Source organism: Ceratina calcarata, unplaced genomic scaffold (genome assembly GCF_001652005.2).
Source record: "Ceratina calcarata isolate Rehan_Ccalc_2016 unplaced genomic scaffold, ASM165200v1 scaffold154.2, whole genome shotgun sequence".
Taxonomy (NCBI): domain Eukaryota; kingdom Metazoa; phylum Arthropoda; class Insecta; order Hymenoptera; family Apidae; genus Ceratina; species Ceratina calcarata.
The window spans coordinates 437846-460673 of record NW_017136637.1 but is presented as its reverse complement, the minus strand read 5'-3'; the positions used below and the strand labels follow the sequence as shown (position 1 = coordinate 460673).

Here is a 22828-nt window from a genome sequence, read left to right as displayed (position 1 = left end):
CGCACGCTTCCAATTCAAATATGAACGTTCAATCATTTCCAAAGGGCATGTACCAATTAAAACGCTTTATTATAAATAAACAGATTTTTTTATTACGAAATACACGAGAGTAATTAGGGTACTGTTGATAATCGCGGAAAAGGATTCTGTTTGGAGATGACCAATTTCTTATGCTGGTGAGATATGTATCCTTTAATTTTCCCTTCGTATATTAAATTCGCCACGATGCACTCCACCTCGTCGATGTTCACCTCGTCGGTGTCATCCGATTCCACTACTGCAGCGAGATATTCGATAGGGATCTGATGGGTGTTCAACACGAGATACACTTTCTTAAATAGATTCCTATAAGCTATTATTTTCAATTTCTCTACGATCAAGTAAATCCCTGCTCCGATGAAGAACGACTCGTGTTTCGCCATTACTTTCTCGAGATTCTTTAGATCTCCCTTCTTCACAGCCTCCATCAATTCCCCGAACTCCATCAAGTTGTACTTTGCCAACACGCCGTGCTTAGGCATGTATCCTAATAACATTTTCACAGGTACGAGATAAGTCAAAATCAGTCGTTTGTTCTTCGACGATTGTTTGTGGCAATGTTCGAACGCGTACGTGAGATGTTCGTCGGCTGAAAAAGCAAATTATATCATGTATACAACGGAAAAATTTCAAGTTCATTGGGAGAAACGCAATGCATTTTCAATGCATATTTACCAGCTTTGTAATCGCTGTCAAACATTGCTTTACGGCCTACGAAGAACTTGTACGTTATCTGTTGCGCTAATGCGAAATGCGCTTTGTAAGGAGACGATTCTATCGCTCTTATCAAAGGTCTGCATAGATGCAATTTATTAATACGAAAATAGATTTTTAATAATTGATTGACTAGCGCCAGCATGCCCCATCTTTTCGTATCGTCCTCTGAACTGCGATTGTCGCAGGCACAAACTCGAAAACAACCCATCAGACAGTCTGCACATTTCTCGAGGATCTCTCCAGGTTTCGTGTTCTTGTTGCTCTTCGAGTTCTCAGCACAAACTGCTAAAAATCTTAATTCTAAGCACATCACGTTCATAACAGGCAACATCCAATTCTCCTCTTTTTGCATTTGAAGGATTTTCGTCAGAGATTGAACTGCTGAACTTTGGTGATTATACATGGACAATGGATCGTCTTTGTTCATAGCTGCTACAGTTCTAAAAATACATGTTCCATTAAGAAATAGTTGAAACGGTTATAGAACAGTTTGTCTAGGTTTAATTCGTTTACTTTAAGTGGTAAAGTACTAGATCATCGAGAGGGGCAGACAAATGTTCCATTGCTTTAGTCATTGCTGTTTCTGATCCGATTTGTGGAATGTTTACATGGACGTGTCTTAAAGACAGGAGATCCTTAAATAAAAAATTAACATGAGAATTTACACTTTTACATGATTCATATTTTGTCAGTAGAAATATTTACTGCTAAACCCTCTCCGTCCTGATTTAGCCACATGCGTCTGACCTATTATGAACATAACCAGAATGTTAAAACTTCTCTGATCAACGAGGTGCATGTAATACTATTTTTAACGTAATACCTGCATTATATACGAATCCATTTTGCTATTGCTGGCTCAACGAGCCACCCTATTTTCATAAATGTCTTTCTGTTTCTAAAGTCAAATCTATCTTCTTAACACATTCGTGTTTACTTCTACACATGCAAAAGGTCCAATTGAGTCCAATCGTATTACATACACGTAGTTCTTTCGATTCCGTTAATTAGTCTTTTGTTCTCGTCACATCATTTTCATTCTAACAAAAATGATTTCCATATAAAATGGGAAATAAATAATGGGAAAATTAAATTAAAAATAGCCGATATTCTTAGAATTTCAATGGTGCATCTCTAGCTCCATTACACAAAGAAGCGAGTCTCTCTCGTGTTTCTCGGCAGATTGCATGCACTGTTCCTCTTTTTATATTTTATATTTTACATGACGGCATTGTTAAATAAAGGTACGAGTGAGAAATCGGGTAAAAAGATCTCTCGTTAGGCATGGAATAATGGAATTGGAACCGTTCGAGTTCGATAAAAAAATTCGGTAAAATTGGGTCCGGTTAGTTAGTGAATTTGAAATTTCTGGTTGTAAAATTGGCCATTCGTATGGAGCCTGATAAAGTACAGAGGTGGTGGCCCCCGGTCACGTGACCGAGCTGCGTTTTGAGCGCACTAACCAGGTACGAGGAAATTCGTTGTTTTTTTCGTGATTTTTCGCGCGCCACGGCCGAAAAAGCCGAGGCGTCGTGAATTTCGCTTGTTTCCGACTCCGGACGTGACCCTCGAGCACGCAAACAACGCTTACAATAACTGTGAGTTACTTGCAAATACTTTGACTTGATCGTCTCTGGGAGATCTATCGATGCTCCACCGCGGCGATGGTTGACAAGCCTTCCTCGCAAAACCAGAAATGGCGTCTACCGTGCACATGGTCTGCGGGAAATATTCCATCACAACGTCTTAGTAAACGAATATCAGGAGTATAACGTATTTCTCCACGGCCGATCTATTTATCATCCGTTCGAAGAATTTTCACGACTCGTTCACGAACAACAACGCAACGGACAAGGTGTTTTTTGTGATGCGCCCGATTAAATCCTTCTTCGTCATATTCTCACCGCGCACGTCAAAATTCATCTTTTTTTTAAATATCGTCGCTTCGTCGCCTTTCGAAACGTTCCGTGCCGCGGAGGAGCAATTCCGTGAGGATCCACGGTGGTCTCGGCAATTCCTCGGATCGAGTGGTACGATCGTACGCAATTTCGCGAAATTTGTGAACAAGACCGTCTCACGTATCGCCCTGACGCTCAGTTTATCCGCTCTTCTTTTCGACAACCGTTTTAGGGAAAACGTGACTATTTTAAGAGATACTTGTTAAATCGTTCGATTCTCTATTTATCCTCGTTGGTCGTCCCTAACCTTCTGCCCCTTTCTTCAGGAAGCAGTACCTAGTTTCCCTAAATTTCACGTTGACGTGCTCCGGATCGCCTCTCACATTTTTTCACAATTACTGTTTGACGTTAAACTTTAAATATTTAGTAAACACTCGGGTACATCGACGTGTTAATTGTTCTTCATCTCTGAGTTATTATCATTGAGTGCTAACAGTAAAATGGTTCTAGCTTTTGATATTATATTGTTGTGTATTTTATTCTTCTCCACATTTCATGTGCGTGTGAATTATTTTCAAATCATATACTTCCCTTGTGATGTTGGAGAACATATTTTATATAATTTAACATTGGTGTAATTCATTTTCCAGTTGTCTTCGTAACGATGATGAAACATAATTGAATATTACTATAATTTTTATAGAAATTAATATGAAAGTTCAGAACTTGTGTATTTGGACATTAGTTTTAGTTATATAGGCATTTTTCTCATAGGATAGATTCATATTTAGCATTATTACATAAATGAATGTTGATTGAATTTGGGGATTATATGCGATTTTATTGTCGATATGGTAACGTTTCTGCACATTTAACTTGAGGGATAAAAGTAAATTTGGAACATTGGTAGTTGTCTTTTATGCACAATCATGTTTCATTGTAGCCAATTATTGCTCTTTTTTGTTACAGACTGTAAATAGAGAGTGTACATAGTGTGATAGGTGAGTGATATAGGTGTGTGGGATTTTAGTTGGCAATGAGTTCAAGCAACAAATCGGTGTCCTCTGGTGGGAGGAGCACCAATAAAAATAAATCATCACACCAGCATGGGAAATCGGATCATCAGAAATCATCGGATTCAATAAAACATGACAAAACACAGGTCAGTAGATGCTGTCTCTTTGTTCACCAAACGTTGCCTCGGTTCACCTTGCAATCTGTATAAAAAAGCATTTTATTAAAAACTATGGCGTTCCAGCCAAACACTGCTCAGATGCGGCATGCACAAATCATCGACACTAGAATGGGCGGCGGCGAGGATCCTGTCTTGAAAGAACGGATCAAGCAAGTCATGGATATGACCAGACGGTCGGAGGACGAGGTCGTCATGGCTTTACACGACAGTGACGGGGACCTGGATCGCGCCGTCAATGATCTTCTCGAGGGGGTGAAAACAGAATGGGAGGTGAAGAAGAAGAAGCCTCGTCAACCTGCCGGCTCGAAACAGAACATGGATACGTCCGGTGGTCAAGACGAGACCGGCGATTGGGACGAGAGACGTAATCAACGGTCGGGTGGCCCTCCCCGTATGCGTGGCCGTGATAATCGTGGATGTACGTTTGCTGAAATGTGCATTTAAAATATCGTCATTGATAAATTGCCGTTTTACAACTTGGTCGATATCTCAGGGCGTGGACGGGAAAATAAAGAGAACGAGAGAAACATGGAGGACGGTGTCCGCGACGGTAGTTACAGCGGTAACAGAAGGGGAAGAGGCGGTCCGGGTAGACCTGGCCGAGGTGGACGAGGCGGAGTAAGGGGACTCGGTCCGCGGACGTTCGCTAATCGCAACGATCCTGGATCCGGCTCGTCTGCTCACAGCTTTAACCGGTCGATCGATACCTGGACAGGCAACGAGGAGCAACAACAAGCCGCTCAGGAACCAAAGATGGGTAAGTTTCGCGAATTCATAATTGTGAATCGCCCTCGCGACAAGTCGTGGTCTCACGCACAAAACGCAAAAATGTACGAGTAGATGCGTGGAACAATTTGGATTCCGCAGAAGACTGGGATAACGAAGAATACACAGGTTCGTTAGCAGATACGAAGGTTTTCACGCCAAGTACGACGGTGGTGGACGCTCCGCCAGCCACGGAGGAGCCAAGAACTCAGGATATCCAAGGAGTGCAATCGAATCAGAGTGTAAATTTGTCGCTACTGCAGCAGGAAGTATGTAACGTATATGTATGTTAATTTGTCGATCGTCCCTCGTGTGCACAAAAGATATTGTTTTTCTGAAAGGAATTACCAAAATTGACGGAAATACCAGCTATACAACAACAAACTATAATTCAACAATCTCAGCAACAGCAACCTGTACTGACTTTACCAACGATGCAGTTGTCGCAACAACCGAATGCTATAAGCGGCGGCGTATTAACGGCTGCCCAAACACAGTATCTAACTCAGTTCACTCAACAGTCGAGCGAGAATTTAAAAACTGCTGGACAAACTACGTTTTCCTCGTCGATATCCAACCAAGTAATTGAACACCTCAATTGCAAATTTACGTTATCCAGTTACGCTTGAAATCGCGATCGTTAACGCTTTTTAAATGTATCAGCCTCAAAGGCAGACGAAACAACGTCCGAGAGTACCGCCGCCGTCAAAGATACCGTCGACTGCGGTAGAAATGCCTGGCGACGCTGTCAACAGTGGCATTGGTTTCCTCGACGTCCAATTCGGTGCACTTGAATTTGGTAGCGATTCGAGTTCCCTCGACGGCTCTGCGAATGAGAAGTATAACTCGGCTAGTAATACGATTCCTGGCGTAGACGTGTCTTCTACTACGAATACTGTGAACACTGCCAATACGAATAGCTCTTTGGACATTGAAACGACGCAGCCGTCGTCGACGACACCTTTCAACACTACTTCTCAAATGGTCAGTTCACTTTATCGAGATATCGACAAAGTTGATTCTTTCTGTTAAATAATTCTCTCAACTTGCAGTTATCGAATAGCGACAGTTTACCAGCATCGAGCGAGCATACGATAAACGCTCAAACGTTCACCGCTCGCGGCAGCAGTACCGGACAAACGTTAGACATAACTAAACAGGATTTCACTTCGCAAGTCTCCCCGGGAAACGCGCCGCCGTACGGTACGACGACTTATCAGACGCAGAAGTCATCGTTTCAAGCACCCTCGGCGACGCCGAGCACCTACAACGCCTACTCCACGAATGCTCAGTCTGCTCAATCGTCGTATCAGAGCGCGTCGGGCACGAGCGCCAACAGTTACTCGGCAACGGCGACCGTCACTCAAGCAAGTTATAACTCTTCGTCGTCGTTTCCACAATCTAACACGTCGACTTTTAGTCAACCATCTCCTTCCGCGTCTGCATCCGCAACTTCTGGTTACAATCAACCGACAACTACGAATCAGGTGACCGAGATGTTCTTGATTGGAACGACTTGTATGAAAACAGGAACGTTAAAGTACGTTTTGTTAATAGGTATATCAATCTGCAAGTGGATACGCGCCTACGACGACGTCCCAGTACCAGGCACAGTCCGTAGCTACGAATACCGTCTCGAACAGCAGTACAGGCTATCAAACGAGCGGGTACCAAGGATCGTCGTCGTTTCAAACGACTCCGCAAGCTTATCAGCCATCCGCTACTAGCTTCACCTCGCCCATTACACAGTCTTCTGCCGCTTATCAAAGTGCAGCGCAATCCGTAAGCATCCTGTTCTATACGTATAGACGTAAATCGGAATATTTATATATGTAATATGGTCGATCTGATTTGTCGACAGATATACGGAAGTGCATACGGCACGTATGCCAGTCAGCCGCAAACCGGATCCCACAATCACAAATTGAACAGTAATACCACGAAAGATTCTCAGTACGATAGTAACACGACGACGTCGAACAACTCTCTTGCGACTACAACGGCGCCTACGCTGGGCTCCGCTTCCGTAAACAGTTCACAGACTAAAGTAACAAATTCCAATGGTACGTAATACTCAACTTAAATCGTTGTGATATGATCGAACGGAAATGAAATCAGTTTTATCGTTTGTAAAGCAGTCCCGAAGAGTACATCGAGCGGCGTAGTAACGGGTAGTAGTGGAACTGGAAACATAACTGGTGGTGGTGCGGCTGGCAGCATGACTCCCGTGCTGAGCCACCAATACATCATGGGCCAGGGTGTACCTTACGCGTTCCAGCAACCAGTGTACAGTTACGAAGAATTGCAGATCCTGCAGCAGAGAATGCAACACATGGTCAGTCACTGTTCAATTTGTTTTTCAACTACAAGTTGCTTCGCGTCGAAAGCAATTTGTACTTGATTCGATTCAATTGCTTTGAAGTATCGTACATCGAGGAAAAACTTTTATACGTATCGTGTATCGTGTTTCTTGAGACAGTAAACAGATCTCGGATGTACTACTATGAAGCGTGCTACTATATCTTATGTTATGATTATTTAGTACGAAGAATGCTCAAGTAATATTTCTTTAATGCTTGGTAGCTGCTCGTTATTTCTATATTACTTTTTCTTCTTTGAACAATTATGAGTTGTTCGTTCACGTCTTTTACAAGATGGCACAAGAAGTTTATTATATTTTTTATAGTGGGATGTTTCGCATCAGACGAATTCTTCTTTTCTTTTATTCCCGATACAATGTTTAGTAGGCAAGTAAAACTGCGATCAATTTGAGAGGAATGATGTATTCATTTTAATCGCAGACTCACTGTAGCTCATGTTCATATACATCTCTCGTTCCCTCCGTACCAGATGTTAAATATTTCAAATTACACGAACGTACGTTCTTTCACATGGTTAAGTTGTACCTTATTTTAAATACATTTATAAAAGAGACTACGAGATCACGTTCAAAGGTACGACATAGGTACAACGCATGTTACCTGCCCTGAAACCCAGTACGCGTAGACTTAGATATTAGTTAGCCTTCTTGTATTTGGAGTACACAGTGTATGCATGTAGTTTTGTGTTTGGCCTTCCTGACTAACCTGCAGCCAACTACTGGTTACTATGACGCGGCGTTGGGCTATCAGACAACCGGTCCAGCTACCAGTCTCGGTGGCGGACGAGGAGATGGGCTCTCCGGTGTCCAAGGTGTCCAAGGAGTGCAAGGCGTACAAGGACCCTATACCAGTATTAGCGACGCTAGGTTCGCCAGAAACGATAGCAACGCGTCCCCGGTTCCGTCGACTATGTCGCAACAGGTGAGACTCCGAACATACAACGCGATTAATATAATATGAAGTGATTCTGGACGAAATCGATTCGTTATTCGCAGACTGCTACGCAGCATCAACAACCAATGATGAACCCTGCTCTTCCACCGACTTACGCATACTTCGCGTACGGTGGTGGAATAATGCCAGGCGGCTTTCAGTATGGAACTCCTGCCATTTATCCTGTAAGTTAGAATCACGATTGATTCAACGAAGATCTGCTCAAGATTGATTTATCCGACGTTTACTGTAGCAGATAGCCACTGCTGGTAATGCCGGTACAAACAGTGGTGCGTACAGTGCTAAACCAGGAAGCTATGGATCGGGATATGGAGCGGGTGCTAGCTACGACGCGTTAGCGTCTGCCGGCCCCTCGAGCGAGTACAAAGGAGCTGGCAGCAGCTATTCCAGTACGCAGAGCGGTAAAACGGGAACGTCTACTGGGAACACGAATACCGGTGGATCGTCTGCGACCGATATAAGCGCTACGATGTACGCAAAGAGTCACGTAGCACTTGGTAAAGTGAACGTAAGTATTCTCGTAGGATCGAAAGAATCGTTTAACAATTAGCTCCAGTTAGGTGTACAAGTTTTCCGCGTTATTTTAGTCGTACGACAAACAAACATTTCATTCGGCGACTCCCCCGCCGTTTGGTTTGACTGCTGGTAGTCAAAACGCTGGTTTGCCTGGTACGTACGGGACGCCGCATTTGTTTATCCCGACTATACCCCATCAGTTGCATCAGCCGCTTCATCAGGACGGCGGCAGCAGTACAGGCCAAAGGTCTAACACGAGTTCCCAGAACAAGGCCCAAGCGAAGCCTGGTTACAGTCAGAGCTACTGGACGGGAAGTAATTAAACACACAGTTTCGGACTGCGGGACGGAAAATAATAATATGAGAGAAACATGATTTCGGACTACAACTATGCAACGTTCACCACTGTGATACACGCTGGTGCGAAGATACGGACATTGACATAAATGATACAAAGGACACGAGACGAGATGATGGTTTTTTTGGTGGAACTAAATAATCCTGGTATGACACGAGTTACTATAAAATGTAAGATGAGTTTTAAAACGTGGAAGGATTAAGCAATTTTTAAAGATATTGCGTTCAACGGGATGGTTACATATTTCTTTCACACATATAAATCTTATACAGTAATTAGTTTAAAAGATGGAAGGAGAAAACGTTACAACTCTCTCTTCTAATTAGTCGTATTAATTTCATTATACTCGTAATATCTCGATATTATGTTGGATTATTAAAAAAAAAAACATGAAAGGATCCTTCAACATGTTGTTTTACTTATAATTTTTTAATTGCATTAGAAAGTCTTTGGTGTGTACAATGCAATATATATGTTTATGTATAAATGTGTTTCCTTCGAGCAACAAACGTGGTATGCGAAAGGGAAATAAAATGGACAGTCAAAGCACGTAGCACGGATAAAAAAAATTGCATAGTTCTTCCAAAACAATGAGGCGCACTCGTGCCAAATAAATTTATAGCGTTTGCAACGTGCGAGAGTCCTGGACCGCACGATCGTACATAATTGAGAATGCCCGAAACGCTATAGAGGATGAAAACAAGTAAGAGGAAATGAAAATCAAGATTTGTGTAGATCTCGTGTGAAATATTGAAAAGATGATTTAGAAGAGTAATTGACTGTTAAATTTACTCCCGATCTCCTATCTGTATACTACTGTGCAATTGCGAATATACTGCATCGACTGCAAAGGGTGATAGTTTTTTTGTATGACGTAGGCATCTCCGTTCATTAACATCTAAAAGTGCTTCTTTACACAAAAGCAAAGAAAAAAGAGGAAGACAGAGAGAGAGAGAGAGAGAGAGAGAGAGAGAGCACCTCGTTCGCTACGAAACATAAAAACTGTATTACTGTAAATTACAATTATTGTATGTATTTAACCACGGAAACATCAGGTATATAAAGTTATAATCGTCATAACGTTGTCACTTTTCGTATTTAAAGAAAAATGAAACGTGTGTATAATCACACTGATTTTCGCATTACTGCGCTCTCATTCATAATATACATAATAACATTTGATTCGGTCGCCTTGCATTTCTTTTAGTTACCAGAATTTTAAAAAAGTTATATTTTATTAACAAACGTATAAGCTACTAAACCAAAAAGAAAGAAAAATGAAGATATCGTCGACTTGTGCTTTTCTTTTTTAAGAACTTTGATTTGAAAATAAGAACGGTACTTATTTAATGTATCTTACGTTTACGAAAGCGGCGTAACAGATTAAAGAGTGCCACAAAAAATGAACGCTAGGAAAGAGAACGCGGAGCAGAATTCCCGAGTAATTTTTCTTGTGGTGCCTTGAATAAAATTTCAAACGACAGAGTTCAAACACACCTGCTTTTTGCAGTACTCTCACATAGACTTTTTACAATCCTTTCATACTTGTAAGTTGTATTATCTAAAACTTTATTGATATATAATTAACTTTTACTAATTCCTCTATATCATCCATGTAATTTATCTTTCTAGAGATTAATGGTTGACTCCTTCTAGTTTATCATATTAATCATTTTCATTTGCGGAGTATCGTTTGTCAGTTTTTTTAAAATTCATGGAGTTCGAAGTGAATTTTGAATCGATCATCGTTCGGAGAAACGTTTAAATAATTTATATTACTATCTAATATAATTGTATAAGCTGTAAAACGTTATCTTTAAATTTATTACTCAAGAAACAAGCTCTTCGAGATATAGGAGAAATTTAAGACACGTGTTATGAAGATTTCAACTTGATGTTAACACACAACATGTATAGTTCAATTAATATTACGTGGCTACGTCCCAAGTTCTTCGATTTCTTTCTTTTTTTCGTTTTTTTTTTTTTTCTTTTTTTCATTTTTCCTCGTCTGATTCGTATTCATTTCTTGGATCTGCTTTAACAAAACTGTAATATTTGTTAATACGTAAATAAAAGTGAATTTTAGTTGATCGAAAGTACTGACTACTTAATAAACTTAATTGTTAAACTTTACACATAAAAATCTCAGTCGGTCTGCGAGCCTGCACCTTTTGCATTTTCGTTTTTCTTAAAGATAAAACTCTATAAACAAACGTCGATGTTAGTGTACCGCTAATGAGCATTCATAATGATATCGTTTCGACAAGATATCACGGATATATAAAGTGGAAAAGATGTAGTCGTCGAATCCGTCTGATGAAATGAAACAGCCGTACTGTTACATTATCTACGCTAAATTAGATACATATTGTACAGTTATTAAATAATCAGACAGAACGATCTAAATCTTAATTAATGCAAGTCATTCTAGAGAGGATTACATTTCTGCATTGTGGATAGCAATCATTATTACCGAGTAATTTCTATCATTAAGAGGTAAACGAACAAAAATACATGTAATATGTGCGAGTAAAGTGTTTTCACGAGGTGCTGTTGAAATCTTTACGATCTAGCATGCGTGTACCATACGTTTGGGAATAAAAAAAAGAAAAGAAACAAATTGTTTTACCGTATAAAACTGTACCAAGTACAACCACTGATTACGAAGGGAGAGAAGTAAATAATTGTAAGTAAAATCTCGTTAGCGATTGCATTATACATACGTATGTATACATATATAAATATATATATATATACACGAAATTAGACGACGTCGATACGGATGATAAAATACGTTTGAAAATCACGGGAGACCAAATGTAGAATAGTTCTTTGAAACAAGAACAAAGAGAAACTGTAAATCTGTAAACCATAAAATTACTTGACGAGGAGATGAACGGATCGATCGTGTCGACGACAATGATATTCCCGAGTATAATACGGATTGTTCATCCTGATTGTACAGGGTGTTCTTAAAATGTTTACTACCTAATATTAATAACTTAATTAACGACTTTCGAATATTGTGCTATATAAATCAAGCTTTATAAATATACGTATGATTTTAAATGGTTGATAAACGCTCTGTTATCATTAAATTAACATATCTTATTTTAAACGTTATCAAACTCATACTCACGTTACGAAACCTTATTTATCGGATTACTATCACTGTATTTTATGTAAATGTTTCGTTCGCTTCCTAGTTTATATAAGAACTGCTGTTATCTGCGATTTAGCTTTTTCTGTTACGGTACTTGTCGCGGCAATCATGTAAATTCAAAGGTATGTTTCGAGCACTCACATAAGTTACACGGACATTTAAATACGTTAGTAAATTTGTATAAAAGATCTTTGGGATATCCTTGCACATTGAACATACGTATACTTATTATAAACGTACTCGTGTATTAATTAAGAATTCAAGGGATTTGTAACGATTTGGAAATAATCAAGTACGTACTTTTCTTTCATCATATATATACACACACACACACACACACACACACACACATATATATACTTTCGAATATCTCGCACTTGGTATATATATATATCTCTTGCTCAAATCAGTTAGAGAGCAACTAATATATATTAAATACGGTGTATAATGAGAGGAATAGAGAAAGGAAATATTCTAGTAAAGTAGGGAAAAGAATATGCGACACGAAAACGTGAAAACTTTAAGGAAGCAGTTCGTTCTTATAACAATATTATTAAACAATTAATAATTTTTGTATTTTTGTCAAGTATTAATCTATCGAACGAAGATGCAAAATGCATTGCGCCATTACTGCTATTATATATAATTATTAAAAAAAAAAAGGAAATAGCTACTGTGTATAAATATGAATATCTAAGAATAAATGTATTAAAAGAACCCTGTGACATAAATACATATTGTGTATAATAATTTACGTAACTGATTATTATACGATTCACGGAAGAATTCTTCGACATATTTGAGAATAATTATTAAATGAAAGTAGTATATCGATCGTTGTAATGGTATCGCAGATTTTAGAGAATCGTTATTCTTTTAAATCATTGATATCAATAAAGAAACACTAAACGATAGAAGACAAGGGATGCAGTTGAGGAAATTTAAGGATGTGTTGGCTATACAGTCAATCCTAAAAGTTTATGCACTTTAGAAACGCATTTTTTAAAAATAAATCAGACGTCGGAAGAACAATGCTAATAATAAACAACAACAACAAATTTTCGATTTTTCCGAAATTTTTCCAAGGGGTACCCCTTCAATTTCTCCCAAATTAGTAACTCCCAGTGCGCACGTTCGAAAAATCCCACGATGTACCCAACGCTGTTGATACCCAGCTGTTACTGTTAAATCATTTGGTCTTTGTTTCAAAGTGTAAACAGAAAGAGGACGAAAAGGAAATACAGAAAAGGATTAATTATTGATTCATCATTTAAGGAATGATTATAATGTTGATGAATGATGTTATGTGAAATCGTTTGGGAAGGGTTTTAGAACAGGTTAAATGTCATTGTCACAGAGGATGACATCAATTGTGAATTAAATAATATATTCCAGAATTTAAAAATGATTACTATGTGGCATCAACAAGTGTTCGCACTTGATGCCAAATACAATGCACAACGTGCAAACAAACTACCTACGCTAGGTTCGTCTTCGACACACGCTGCGTTATTTTCTAAAGCAGTACGTCCGATTTTAAGAAGAATATACTTACAGGAATCCTTTATATTCGTCGTCGAAATCAACTGCTCAAAGAGAAATTCAGTAAAGATCCAAAGATCCGTGAGAGCTACTTGAAACTGAGGTCGAAGCTATTGTCCCTACGCTACGGCGATAATTTAGAACAGGCCAGTTTCAGTGGTCACACGTCCGAGGATGAGAGATCAGAAGTTAAAACGAAGCTTCAGAGCACGCAACGAAAATCGACAGCAGAAAGTTTTGCATTCGATGGAGTGCATCACGTTTTCGATCAACACAGTGCACCCGTGATGATGCTGAAATTCGCGAACAACGATAGGTCAAAGTTATGCTGCGCATCGTTGGACGGGTCACTGTCTATATGCGATGCCATCAGCACACCTCCTAAAGTGATAGCTTTGCTAGAGGGTCATAAGAAAGGCGTTACTGCGTTAGACTGGAGCATCACCAATGATCTAATAGTTTCGTCGTCTCTCGATGGTACGATACGACTCTGGAACGTTCTCCATATGGAGAACTGTCCGACTTGTTTAAGGGTGGTCAACGACCAACAGCGTGCAGAAGTTCTGTGCTGCGGGTTTGTACCTATAAACAATAACTTGGTAGTCGCTGGAAACTCCCAAGGACTTGTACAGATCTTGAATATATCAACGGGTATATATACCCGCGGTGGATCTTGCAAGATTGGTGGAAAAGTTAGTCTCTCCTGACATTAATCCTACGTCGTGTATGTATTATACTAAATATTCTGTCTCAGATTTTATCGTTGACTTGCGAAGGTAGCGGTGGTTCGGTGATATGGGTCGGAACCGATAGAGGAATCGTCATATCGTTTCAATTAGAACCGGGATCAGGTCGATTAACGAAATTGAAAAGGATATTAGAAGCTGGCGGGATGATAACTAGTCTCTCTTGGCGTTCGTGGCTTTCGAAGGATACTCCTTGTCCAGCACTGTTGGTCAGCAGCGCTTGTAACATGGTGCTCCTGTATCACATCGTCGACAATCAGGGATCGTTGTCTCTTTGGACGAAATATCCGATAAAGCACAAGTAATTCGTGATTTTCATGACCGCGAACAGAGTGATCATGGGACTGTAAACAAAATGTATCTTCCGTAGACAATATTTCGTGCGGTCTACGTTCTGCCCGCAAATGGAAACGTGTTTGATAGCCACCGGTTCCGAGGACGGTACGATACACCTTTTGGATTCTGCGAGGCAGGGCAAGGCAGCTAAAATCAATCGATTACAAGGACACGCGTCGCCGACGCTCGCTTTGTCCTTTAATTACGATGAATCTCTCCTCGCGTCCGCGGATATTCAGGGGCTCATCATTCTATGGCGTAATCGTCAACGTCATATATAAATGTACAAAGGTGAAGTGATATATTTTTTATAAAAATGATTGTCGTCTAGGTAAACATGTTTGTAATAAAGTTTCATCTACGTTTCAAACCTCGAGCAAATCGGTGAGACGTGGGAATGGGATGAGACATTTTTCTCTACTCCAAATAAAAGTCTGCTTCGTATAACAATATATTAATTATTCTCTATTAATATTGTATGTGTTATAATGAGCACAGAGTTAGCGTTACTAGCAATAATAAGAAGAATGACAATAATAATAAGAATAATAACTGTAGTGGTAGTAAAATCGCGTAATAGTAGTTTTACATGTTTTCAAAGTTCACACATGTCGATGAAATCAGAGTGTATATATCGATACAAATACCAAACATTTCTATTTCTAATTCTTTCTAATTTTGTTGCTCGATGGTTCTCTTCTTGTCATGGTAACGTTGAAAATTTCCTAATGTATTTTCGTTAAAAATTGCATAGCGTTTGAATAATTAACAAGTATCAAGTTATCATTGGTATTTGTTATTCTCATATTCAAATAAATACTTGCATATCGTGAATCTAATATTTAATACTATGTTCATAATAAACAATCGTTCTTGTGCACTTGGATTTCACGTAACGTTCGCCAAAGTATTCTATAAAAAAGGATATCGTGTAAACGTGAAAAGCTGCTGGGAAGGTAACACACGTTGAAATATTTATCAAACGTTGAAAAATAGTATGCGATAAATTACGGCAGCTTGTCTTTTGTGCTACTTTGAGGTCTCAATTGAATTCGGGAAATTAAGTGAAATGAAAGTGCACAAAATTGTGCCCATCACAGATCCTAGTAAAAGTAACAAGTATAATATACATTTATAAAAAATTATTCGTGCGTGAGCTATTTATACATTTCCTTACTGATAATAATTGAGACTCGGTTTAATATTATTACCGTCCCACGATCGACACTATAATACTTTTTATAGTAGAGAGCTGGTTTTCTACAAATGTAACTTTTAATATCAAGAAAAATATCGTATTTAAAGGTAACAATGATCGAAAATCAGTATGAATAATCATCACCGATAAAAATAACAGTGACTTACTCGAGTCCTACTCGTCTGATAACGATTACGTTACTGAACAATGTTTAATAATAAATATGTACAGATACGAAGTGAAAATTACTAAACAGTTTTTGATATAGCCATTAAAAGTCGATTGTCCGCTAGTCGAGTCAATTAATAATTAATGTTCACGGTACTCGTTTTATCGCCATCAAGCTGATCGTATCAAAAATTATATCAACATTAAGCTCTATATCCCGTTTTTATACAACAAATCAAAATAATATAATACTATAGACAATCGATCGAGTCTCAGCCGCAATAAAAATTTGCTACGTCTTATGTACAACGATTCGAGATTCATTAAACAGTGATCTCGTCGAGCAATCGCTATGCTTTTTGCAATGAAATTAGTTCGGACGGACTTTAGCTAAATTATCATTCTTTTAACATTTTTTACTATCGTCTTCGAGACACATTACTCGCGCGTCGAAACACTACACTTGTCGATAGGCTCGATTTTACCTTGGCTATCACATTGGGCACTTTTCGAACAAGTCGAGTCGATAACATCTTCTTGTTGAACGTCTTTAGGAGGCACCGTTGGTAACGTATTGTAATCCGAGGAGTTCGATAGAATATGTTGGTCCTGGGTAATGTCTGTACTCGCCGAGATTTCCGAAACCTTCTGTTGATCAAGCGGCCGTTCCATCTGTTCGTCGTCCTCTTTTGCTTGTTTAACGGAAACAAACGGTGCGCCGTTTAAATTCAATTTCAACCGATCCCTGGTATGTCTCAGTTCTCCCAATTGATACTGTTGAATCTGACCACAATCAGTCAACAATTCTATTCCGTTCTGAGATACTACTTGATGATCGCCGCCGTCTACTTCGTCCCGGTCTTTGTTCGCGGACGTCGAGGCACCAGGAAAAAATTGACTCACATATTTACTGTCGCTAGTTTGAAACTGAAATGGACGATTTGAACTGCTCACGAAAAATTCTTCGTTTCCTGTAACATATTGACGTCACGTTGTATACATTCGTCCGTAAAAGAGACGAGGAGAAGAGGAAATAAAACGTACCGGTATGATTGACATCATCGTAATCAATGGGATACAGATCCAATCTTGGTTCGTCCATCATTTCCTCCCAATCTGAAATAACGAGGAATCAAGTCGACGAATCAAGAATGTATGTTTTATTATATTTACCACTGTACGACGTAGGCTCCCAAGTAGTAGTCGGTTCTCCTTGAGTTTCCGCAGTCAACGTTTCCTTTGGATATTCGTAGACACAATGGTAGCGTTGCTTCTTAAACCACACGCTCTTCTTTTGATCCTGCATAGAACACAAATTACTAATTCGACAAGGTACGCGTCGTGCATATTTAACTTCCATTAATTACTTCACCCACCGAATCGTCCTAGCAGCGAAAACGATTATAAACAGTTAAATATTTGTGCGTATGCAAGTAAATGTAAACGTGTATGAGACTCACGCCAGACTTCAACGTTTTATCTGGAGACCTCAACGCGGAACGATGAGGTGCTAAAGTCGCGTTCCAAGCTGACGGTGTAAATTCTTCCTCTTCCTCGTCTTCCTCCTCTTCCTCCTCTTCATCTTCGCCTTCTTGATCTATTTCGTCTTCCATTGATTCTTCGTTGTTACTTGAGCGAATTTGAACTTGTTCGACGTCCGGTTCGTTGTATCTCTGCGAATTAATGATAAATCCTTGCATGAGCGATTCATAGATTTTATTGATATTACACGTACCTTCCACACAAATTCTCCAGAACTGGAACTATTGTTTTCGTCCTCCTCTTCTCCCTCTTCCTCCTCCTCCTCCTCCTCTTCGTCTTCATCCTCGTCCTGACTGGCCCACGCATGTTCTATCCCAAAACTCGTCGACATCAAGTCGTCTTCCAATGGTAACGGCAGAGGTAACGGAAAAGACGAAGGTAACTGTTGCCACTTTGATTCCTCTTCCGGACTCGGCAAAGGTGCTCCACCGCCCACGATCATTAGACGCGATTTCTCGTCGCGAACCACCGAACAATTGTAATCCAAATTTTCCTCATCGGAAAGATCTCCGTTCGTTGTATCTCGTTCGTCGTCCTGCAGGTTCTCTCCCAAACCTTCCAGCAAAATCATTTTGTTCGTTCGAGTATCGACCAACAACACGTCGTCTGACTCCTTCGACGCGATCGATGCATCCTTAGAGTTTGATATTATAGATTCCGAGTTAACAGTACTCTCGCGTTCCTCTTGGATCGGACTGAGAGGAGAGTCGTATATGTTGTACCTGAAGTATAAAAACCCGCATCTCAAAAATCTTTAAAATTAGTATTACAACGTATCGTTAGATATGAAAGATACCTTATTGAAATACCCACTCCACCGCTACCTTGATTAGAAGATTCCTCGCTATCGTCATCGTCCCACTGTTTACCGTCCATGTCGCTAGATACAGAGGGATTATCGTCATCGTCGTGAGCTTCTAAAGGTTCCACGACAGCCATCTGAGCACACGGTAATTTTTCTAAAAGCTCATTTCTTATTGCTGTTACGAACTCTTCCTCTATATCGAACGACACGTAAGAATTATCGCTACGCATACTCATCGTAGAACTATCTTCGTCTTCGTTTTCATCCTCATTCCTTTCCTCACGTTCGTAATGTTCCCTGTGCTCGGATTCATTATCATCTTCGTTCTTATTTTCATTCTCTGTTTCCTCTTCATTCACAATTCTATCTTTAAAACTATTTGTGACACTAATTTTATTTTCATCTTCATTTGCCCTCCTCATTTCGTTTTTATTTCTAAACTCGAGTTCATCCTGAAGATCGTTCTCGTCCTTCTTATCTCTGTCTTCGATCTTATTTTCAACATTCTCCCCGCATGTACCTTTATTATTTTCACATTTATTGTCATCTTCAAATTTATTTCTATTTAAAATCTCTTCTTCAATTTCAATCCCCGCCTCGTTCTCATTTCCTAAATATTGCTCCGATTCCTTCTGTTCATTAAAATATTCTACATTAGACGGTACGTTACGCTGCATTAAATCTACGTATTCTGAAACAAAATTCGTATCGTTTAAATCGTTTGATTCAATTTTATCTCCAGTATCAATCACGTTCCGTGTTTCTTGTTCATCTTCCGATACCGACGACTTCGCCGCGTCACTTTCTACTAAATTGACATTGAGAGGAAGGTTCTCGTTACTTTCCGTTTCAACTACGGTATCTATAGTGTGAATGGAATCAGACTCGTCTTCGTTCGTAGAAAAAATCTTACTTTCTAAATGATTTATCGAAGAGAAGCTGTCGGTAATTTTATCAGATCCAGGAAGCGTCGCGTAGTATTCAGCATCGAGAATAGTGTCCAATTCGAATAAGATCTGTAACTGTTCCTCTTCAGTAGATATTGGCACATTCGCCGCGGGATTATTAGCGGACGTCGAAGGAACCGACGCGTATAGATTCTCCTCTTCCTCGCACGATTCCTTATCCCGAAATCCAGAATCAGAACTCTGTTCATCGTCGGGTGTAGACAACTGCTTCCTTTCCTCTTCCTCGTCGTTCATCTCCTTCGTCTCACTTGGCAAACATCTCCGATCTGTATCTACATTTTTTTCATTGGTAAATTTATCGCTCACGGATTGCGTCCGTGATCGCGGAGAGTCTGGCGTGGACGTGGCTAATTCGGATAAAATATTTCCGTCCCTAGAGTTAAACTCCGTATATTCGTTAAATTCACCCTCGCCCAAGAAACCAGGTACTTTCTTTTCTAAAGCAGAATCCAATGCATGATTCCAAAGTTCAACATCGACTAAATCGCCCTCAGCCCCAAAATTAACTGTAAAATTATTAGAGAAGCAAGATTCGTCGGTGTTCTCGTGTCGCGACGTATCATTGCATCGGGACTCATTGTTCTGCTTCGTCGACCCATCGAAATAAGATGTATCATCAGGTACGTAACGTAGTAAAGGAAGATCCGGATCGCCCTTTGATAAAAGTCTCAGTACGTGTTTATCGGTACGCGTTTCGGTAGCATGCGTTTCCGTACTCGAAACGTTGGGAACGGATTCCTTGTCGTTCAAAGATAATCTTAAAATTGGAGTTTGAGCTTGATCCATGGTTAAGGTCAGTAGCGTTGGCCCTTCTGAAGCATCTAACACTTTCGTTTTACTAGAATTATTATTTGGCAAATGGTCTCGTAATTTCTTTAATGCTTCGTCAAATTCGTTGGACATGTGGCTGCTGTGCCTAAGGTCGCTGTCGCTACCGGTAGCGGGTAATTTCTTTTTTCCATGCTTCTCCGATATCTGAACCAGTGACAATTCCGCATCGGAATCGGGATCGATATGTACAAGAACCATTAGGTCAGTCACGGACTTGGACTTCTGCTTAACTTTCTCCGTGTAAACGCCTTTCTCTATCCGTCCCTTCCAACTCTCTTCCTCGGTTTCGGAACTGGATTCGTGTTGAACGATGTCCTTAACGCTCGGCACGTTCTTCACCGGTTCGCCGAGCCGAAACGACGACTGTCGCGGCGTATCGTCCACGATCGTAGTCCAATAATCTGAATCGATGCTTCCACGAAGATCTTGCAAGCTAGCGCTTCGAGTCTGTTTAGCGTTCCCCTGTAATCTTTCCCACCTTTGTTCAAAGTCCAGGTATTCTGTGTGTTCGTTCAAAAGCAGTTGCTTCACCTCATCCAAATTCGGTCTTTTCTGTGGATTTAAATTCAGACATAAATGAATCACTTGATACACGTTCGCCGGACAGTTTTCTAGGTACGTTTGCAACACTTGTATACCGTTTGATAAAAGATCGGTTCTTAGGGACAAGAGCATTTGAATCACTTCTTCGTCGCTCTTATCGTGGTACGGTCTGTTCCCCCAAGTAACTATTTCCCAAAGGAAAATCGCGTAACTCCACATGTTTGCTTGTGACGTGATTTCTCTAGTCTCGATCGTCGTATCAGTACATTCTATGCTCTCCGGTGCCGACCATCTGATAGGCAACGCGCGATCTCCGACGACGTAATAATCTTCCGGGTACTTTTCTACGCCGGTCCCGTAATCTCCCAACTTGGCCGACAGATCCGACGACACTAAACAATTTCTAGCAGATAAATCCGTATGTACAAATCCGTGGCTGTGCATGTGCTTCAAGCCAACAGCGATATCTAACGCCATTCTCATTGGGATGTTTTCCTTGTTCAGTGCTTCGCGAGACTTGTTATCACGGTTCGTCAATAAGAAACCTTTGAGATCACCCACTGAACAGGATTCGAACAGTAGTAGATATGGATCGGTCTCTAAACAAAATCCAAGTAGCGACAAGATGTTCGGGTGATGCAGTTTTAAATACGGTGTAACTTCCCCGAGGAACCAGGCTTTTTCTTTCATAGTCGCGTCCTCCGTGAGAATTCGCACGACGACGCTACCGTTTTTCGAACTTCTTTTATGTCCTTCCAAATCCGCGCGACCCTCCACGACCTTCCCGAACCAACCATGCCCGATCTCCCTTAGATATTTCAATTTCTCTCTGGGCACACACAAGTCCTGCGCGTCGAACCATTCACGACACTGTTCCGGTAAGATATTCGAATCGGAATCGTGTATTTCGAAAACTGCCGTCGACAGCGGCAACGGTTTAGGTTTCGAAACGGTTTTAGATCCAGATATAATTTGTTCCACCGGCAGAGGTTCGAACTGTACTCTCTCTGTAACAGCCAGCATATGCGGAACGTTCAATTCCAAACCCTCGATAGAATGTTCGAATGCCGACTCCTGTCCAATAGCGTTTCCATCTTTAAACTCCTAAAACAAAACCACAATCCTGGAATGTAAAATCGTGTACGGACTATAAGCAAGAGACATTCAAAAAACAAAGAAGTTCATTCAAGTACATTAAACTATGTTACATAATATTATAACTTGTAAGTAGTATGCATGCAACTACTTTGGCATGTCCAGATTACACTAAAATGTGATAGTTTTATTTTAAATCGATGATTCTTTTTATATTGCTTATTATATTTAAATTGATTTAACATTTGTAAGGCACGTAATAACATATGTGATCATTTATGAGAGCAGGGTGTTATTATAGAATAAAAGAACGTTCTTAATAATTCAAAATTTATATTATCAATGTTACCTGATTGCACTTTCCTTCTTTGTCCTACAATTAGTAACGTACAAATCATTATTCAAATGCCAGTAAATTAACAAGGATTTTGATCTGTCGTACGTGGGACGGGATAAGTAATAGAGAATTACCTGAAATCCTTTGGGCCTCCTATGTTTCCGACAGCAAAGACACCCGACTAAAGTAAATGCGGTGGCTGTTATGCTTAAAACGATGAGAGTGTATTGTATCCAATATTGTTCCCATTCTCGCGGGGGATAGATGTATGATAGATCTGAAGCGAAGTAACCTCGTGCTCAGCATGTTATTCTTTTATGATAGAAGATGAAACGAACGATGAACGTTACCTGTTTCTATAGAAGATGACACAGGATGGGCTGTGAGAGTCGGAAGACCCGCCCAAAACAGCCAACATATCCAGGATAATGCGATATTCAGCATTGCGCATCGAACCTCGTCAGATGGTGGATCGTGATCTATTTAACTTTAAGTCATTCTTCAAGCGTTGACGAGCTTCCCGAGAGATGCATGATCGTGAAAACCGCGACGATCTATCGGATCGTAACACATTCTAATTTTACGACACACGTATCACAACCATCCATGATCTCATATTTCCGATGTCCACAATGTATCGGGAAGTCGGGTGTACAGCCTTTCGATCGTTCAGGATCTCGTTAAATAATTACGTTGCCGCGACGGCGGATCGTCGGAACGGTAGACGTGTA

The 22828-nt window shown here is 40.1% G+C and overlaps 4 protein-coding genes across 19 annotated transcripts; 2 read left to right on the top strand and 2 right to left on the bottom strand.

Annotated features, from left to right (window-relative positions):
* Positions 1-69: 69 nt before the first annotated feature.
* On the bottom strand, positions 70-2334 carry PCID2 (PCI domain-containing protein 2). Of its 2 annotated transcripts, XM_018037004.2 has the most exons (6): positions 2220-2334; positions 1580-1796; positions 1462-1503; positions 1270-1391; positions 715-1196; positions 70-628 (listed from the first exon to the last, which is right to left on the bottom strand). In XM_018037004.2, the coding sequence occupies exons 2-6, from the start codon at positions 1598-1600 to the stop codon at positions 114-116; spliced, it is 1182 nt and encodes a 393-aa protein (XP_017892493.1). In that variant the 5' UTR covers positions 1601-1796; positions 2220-2334; the 3' UTR covers positions 70-113. The 2 variants fall into 2 exon arrangements, with proteins under 2 accessions (XP_017892493.1, XP_017892492.1); XM_018037003.2 differs by lacking the exon at positions 2220-2334 and having other exon boundaries at positions 1580-1897.
* lig (ubiquitin-associated protein-like lingerer) lies at positions 2064-11903 on the top strand. Of its 11 annotated transcripts, none has more exons than XM_018036991.2 (15): positions 2064-2222; positions 3624-3816; positions 3913-4267; positions 4343-4606; positions 4690-4883; positions 4956-5195; positions 5278-5598; positions 5667-6101; positions 6172-6396; positions 6476-6677; positions 6750-6949; positions 7707-7916; positions 7991-8113; positions 8182-8457; positions 8537-11903. In XM_018036991.2, exons 2-15 carry the CDS (start codon positions 3691-3693, stop codon positions 8786-8788), a joined length of 3423 nt encoding a protein of 1140 aa, XP_017892480.1. In that variant the 5' UTR covers positions 2064-2222; positions 3624-3690; the 3' UTR covers positions 8789-11903. The 11 variants fall into 11 exon arrangements, with proteins under 11 accessions (XP_017892480.1, XP_017892482.1, XP_017892488.1 ...); XM_018036993.2 differs by having other exon boundaries at positions 2193-2222; positions 3685-3816; XM_018036999.2 differs by lacking the exon at positions 2064-2222 and adding an exon at positions 2262-2354 and having other exon boundaries at positions 3928-4267; positions 8537-11892.
* Positions 11904-13015: 1112 nt separating this feature from the next.
* Positions 13016-15062, top strand: LOC108632409 (WD repeat-containing protein 13). The gene is made up of 4 exons (XM_018036969.2): positions 13016-13472; positions 13544-14220; positions 14283-14575; positions 14645-15062. The coding sequence occupies exons 1-4, from the start codon at positions 13391-13393 to the stop codon at positions 14889-14891; spliced, it is 1299 nt and encodes a 432-aa protein (XP_017892458.1). The 5' UTR covers positions 13016-13390; the 3' UTR covers positions 14892-15062.
* LOC108632408 (STE20-like serine/threonine-protein kinase) lies at positions 15049-22779 on the bottom strand. 5 transcript variants are annotated; one of them, XM_018036964.2, is made up of 10 exons: positions 22448-22779; positions 22232-22374; positions 22110-22133; positions 18315-21769; positions 17712-18240; positions 17437-17649; positions 17353-17361; positions 17150-17276; positions 17021-17092; positions 15049-16947 (listed from the first exon to the last, which is right to left on the bottom strand). In XM_018036964.2, exons 1-10 carry the CDS (start codon positions 22539-22541, stop codon positions 16415-16417), a joined length of 5199 nt encoding a protein of 1732 aa, XP_017892453.1. In that variant the 5' UTR covers positions 22542-22779; the 3' UTR covers positions 15049-16414. The 5 variants fall into 5 exon arrangements, with proteins under 5 accessions (XP_017892453.1, XP_017892455.1, XP_017892456.1 ...); XM_018036966.2 differs by having other exon boundaries at positions 17150-17267; XM_018036967.2 differs by having other exon boundaries at positions 17150-17264.
* Between the last annotated feature and the right edge of the window lie 49 nt (positions 22780-22828).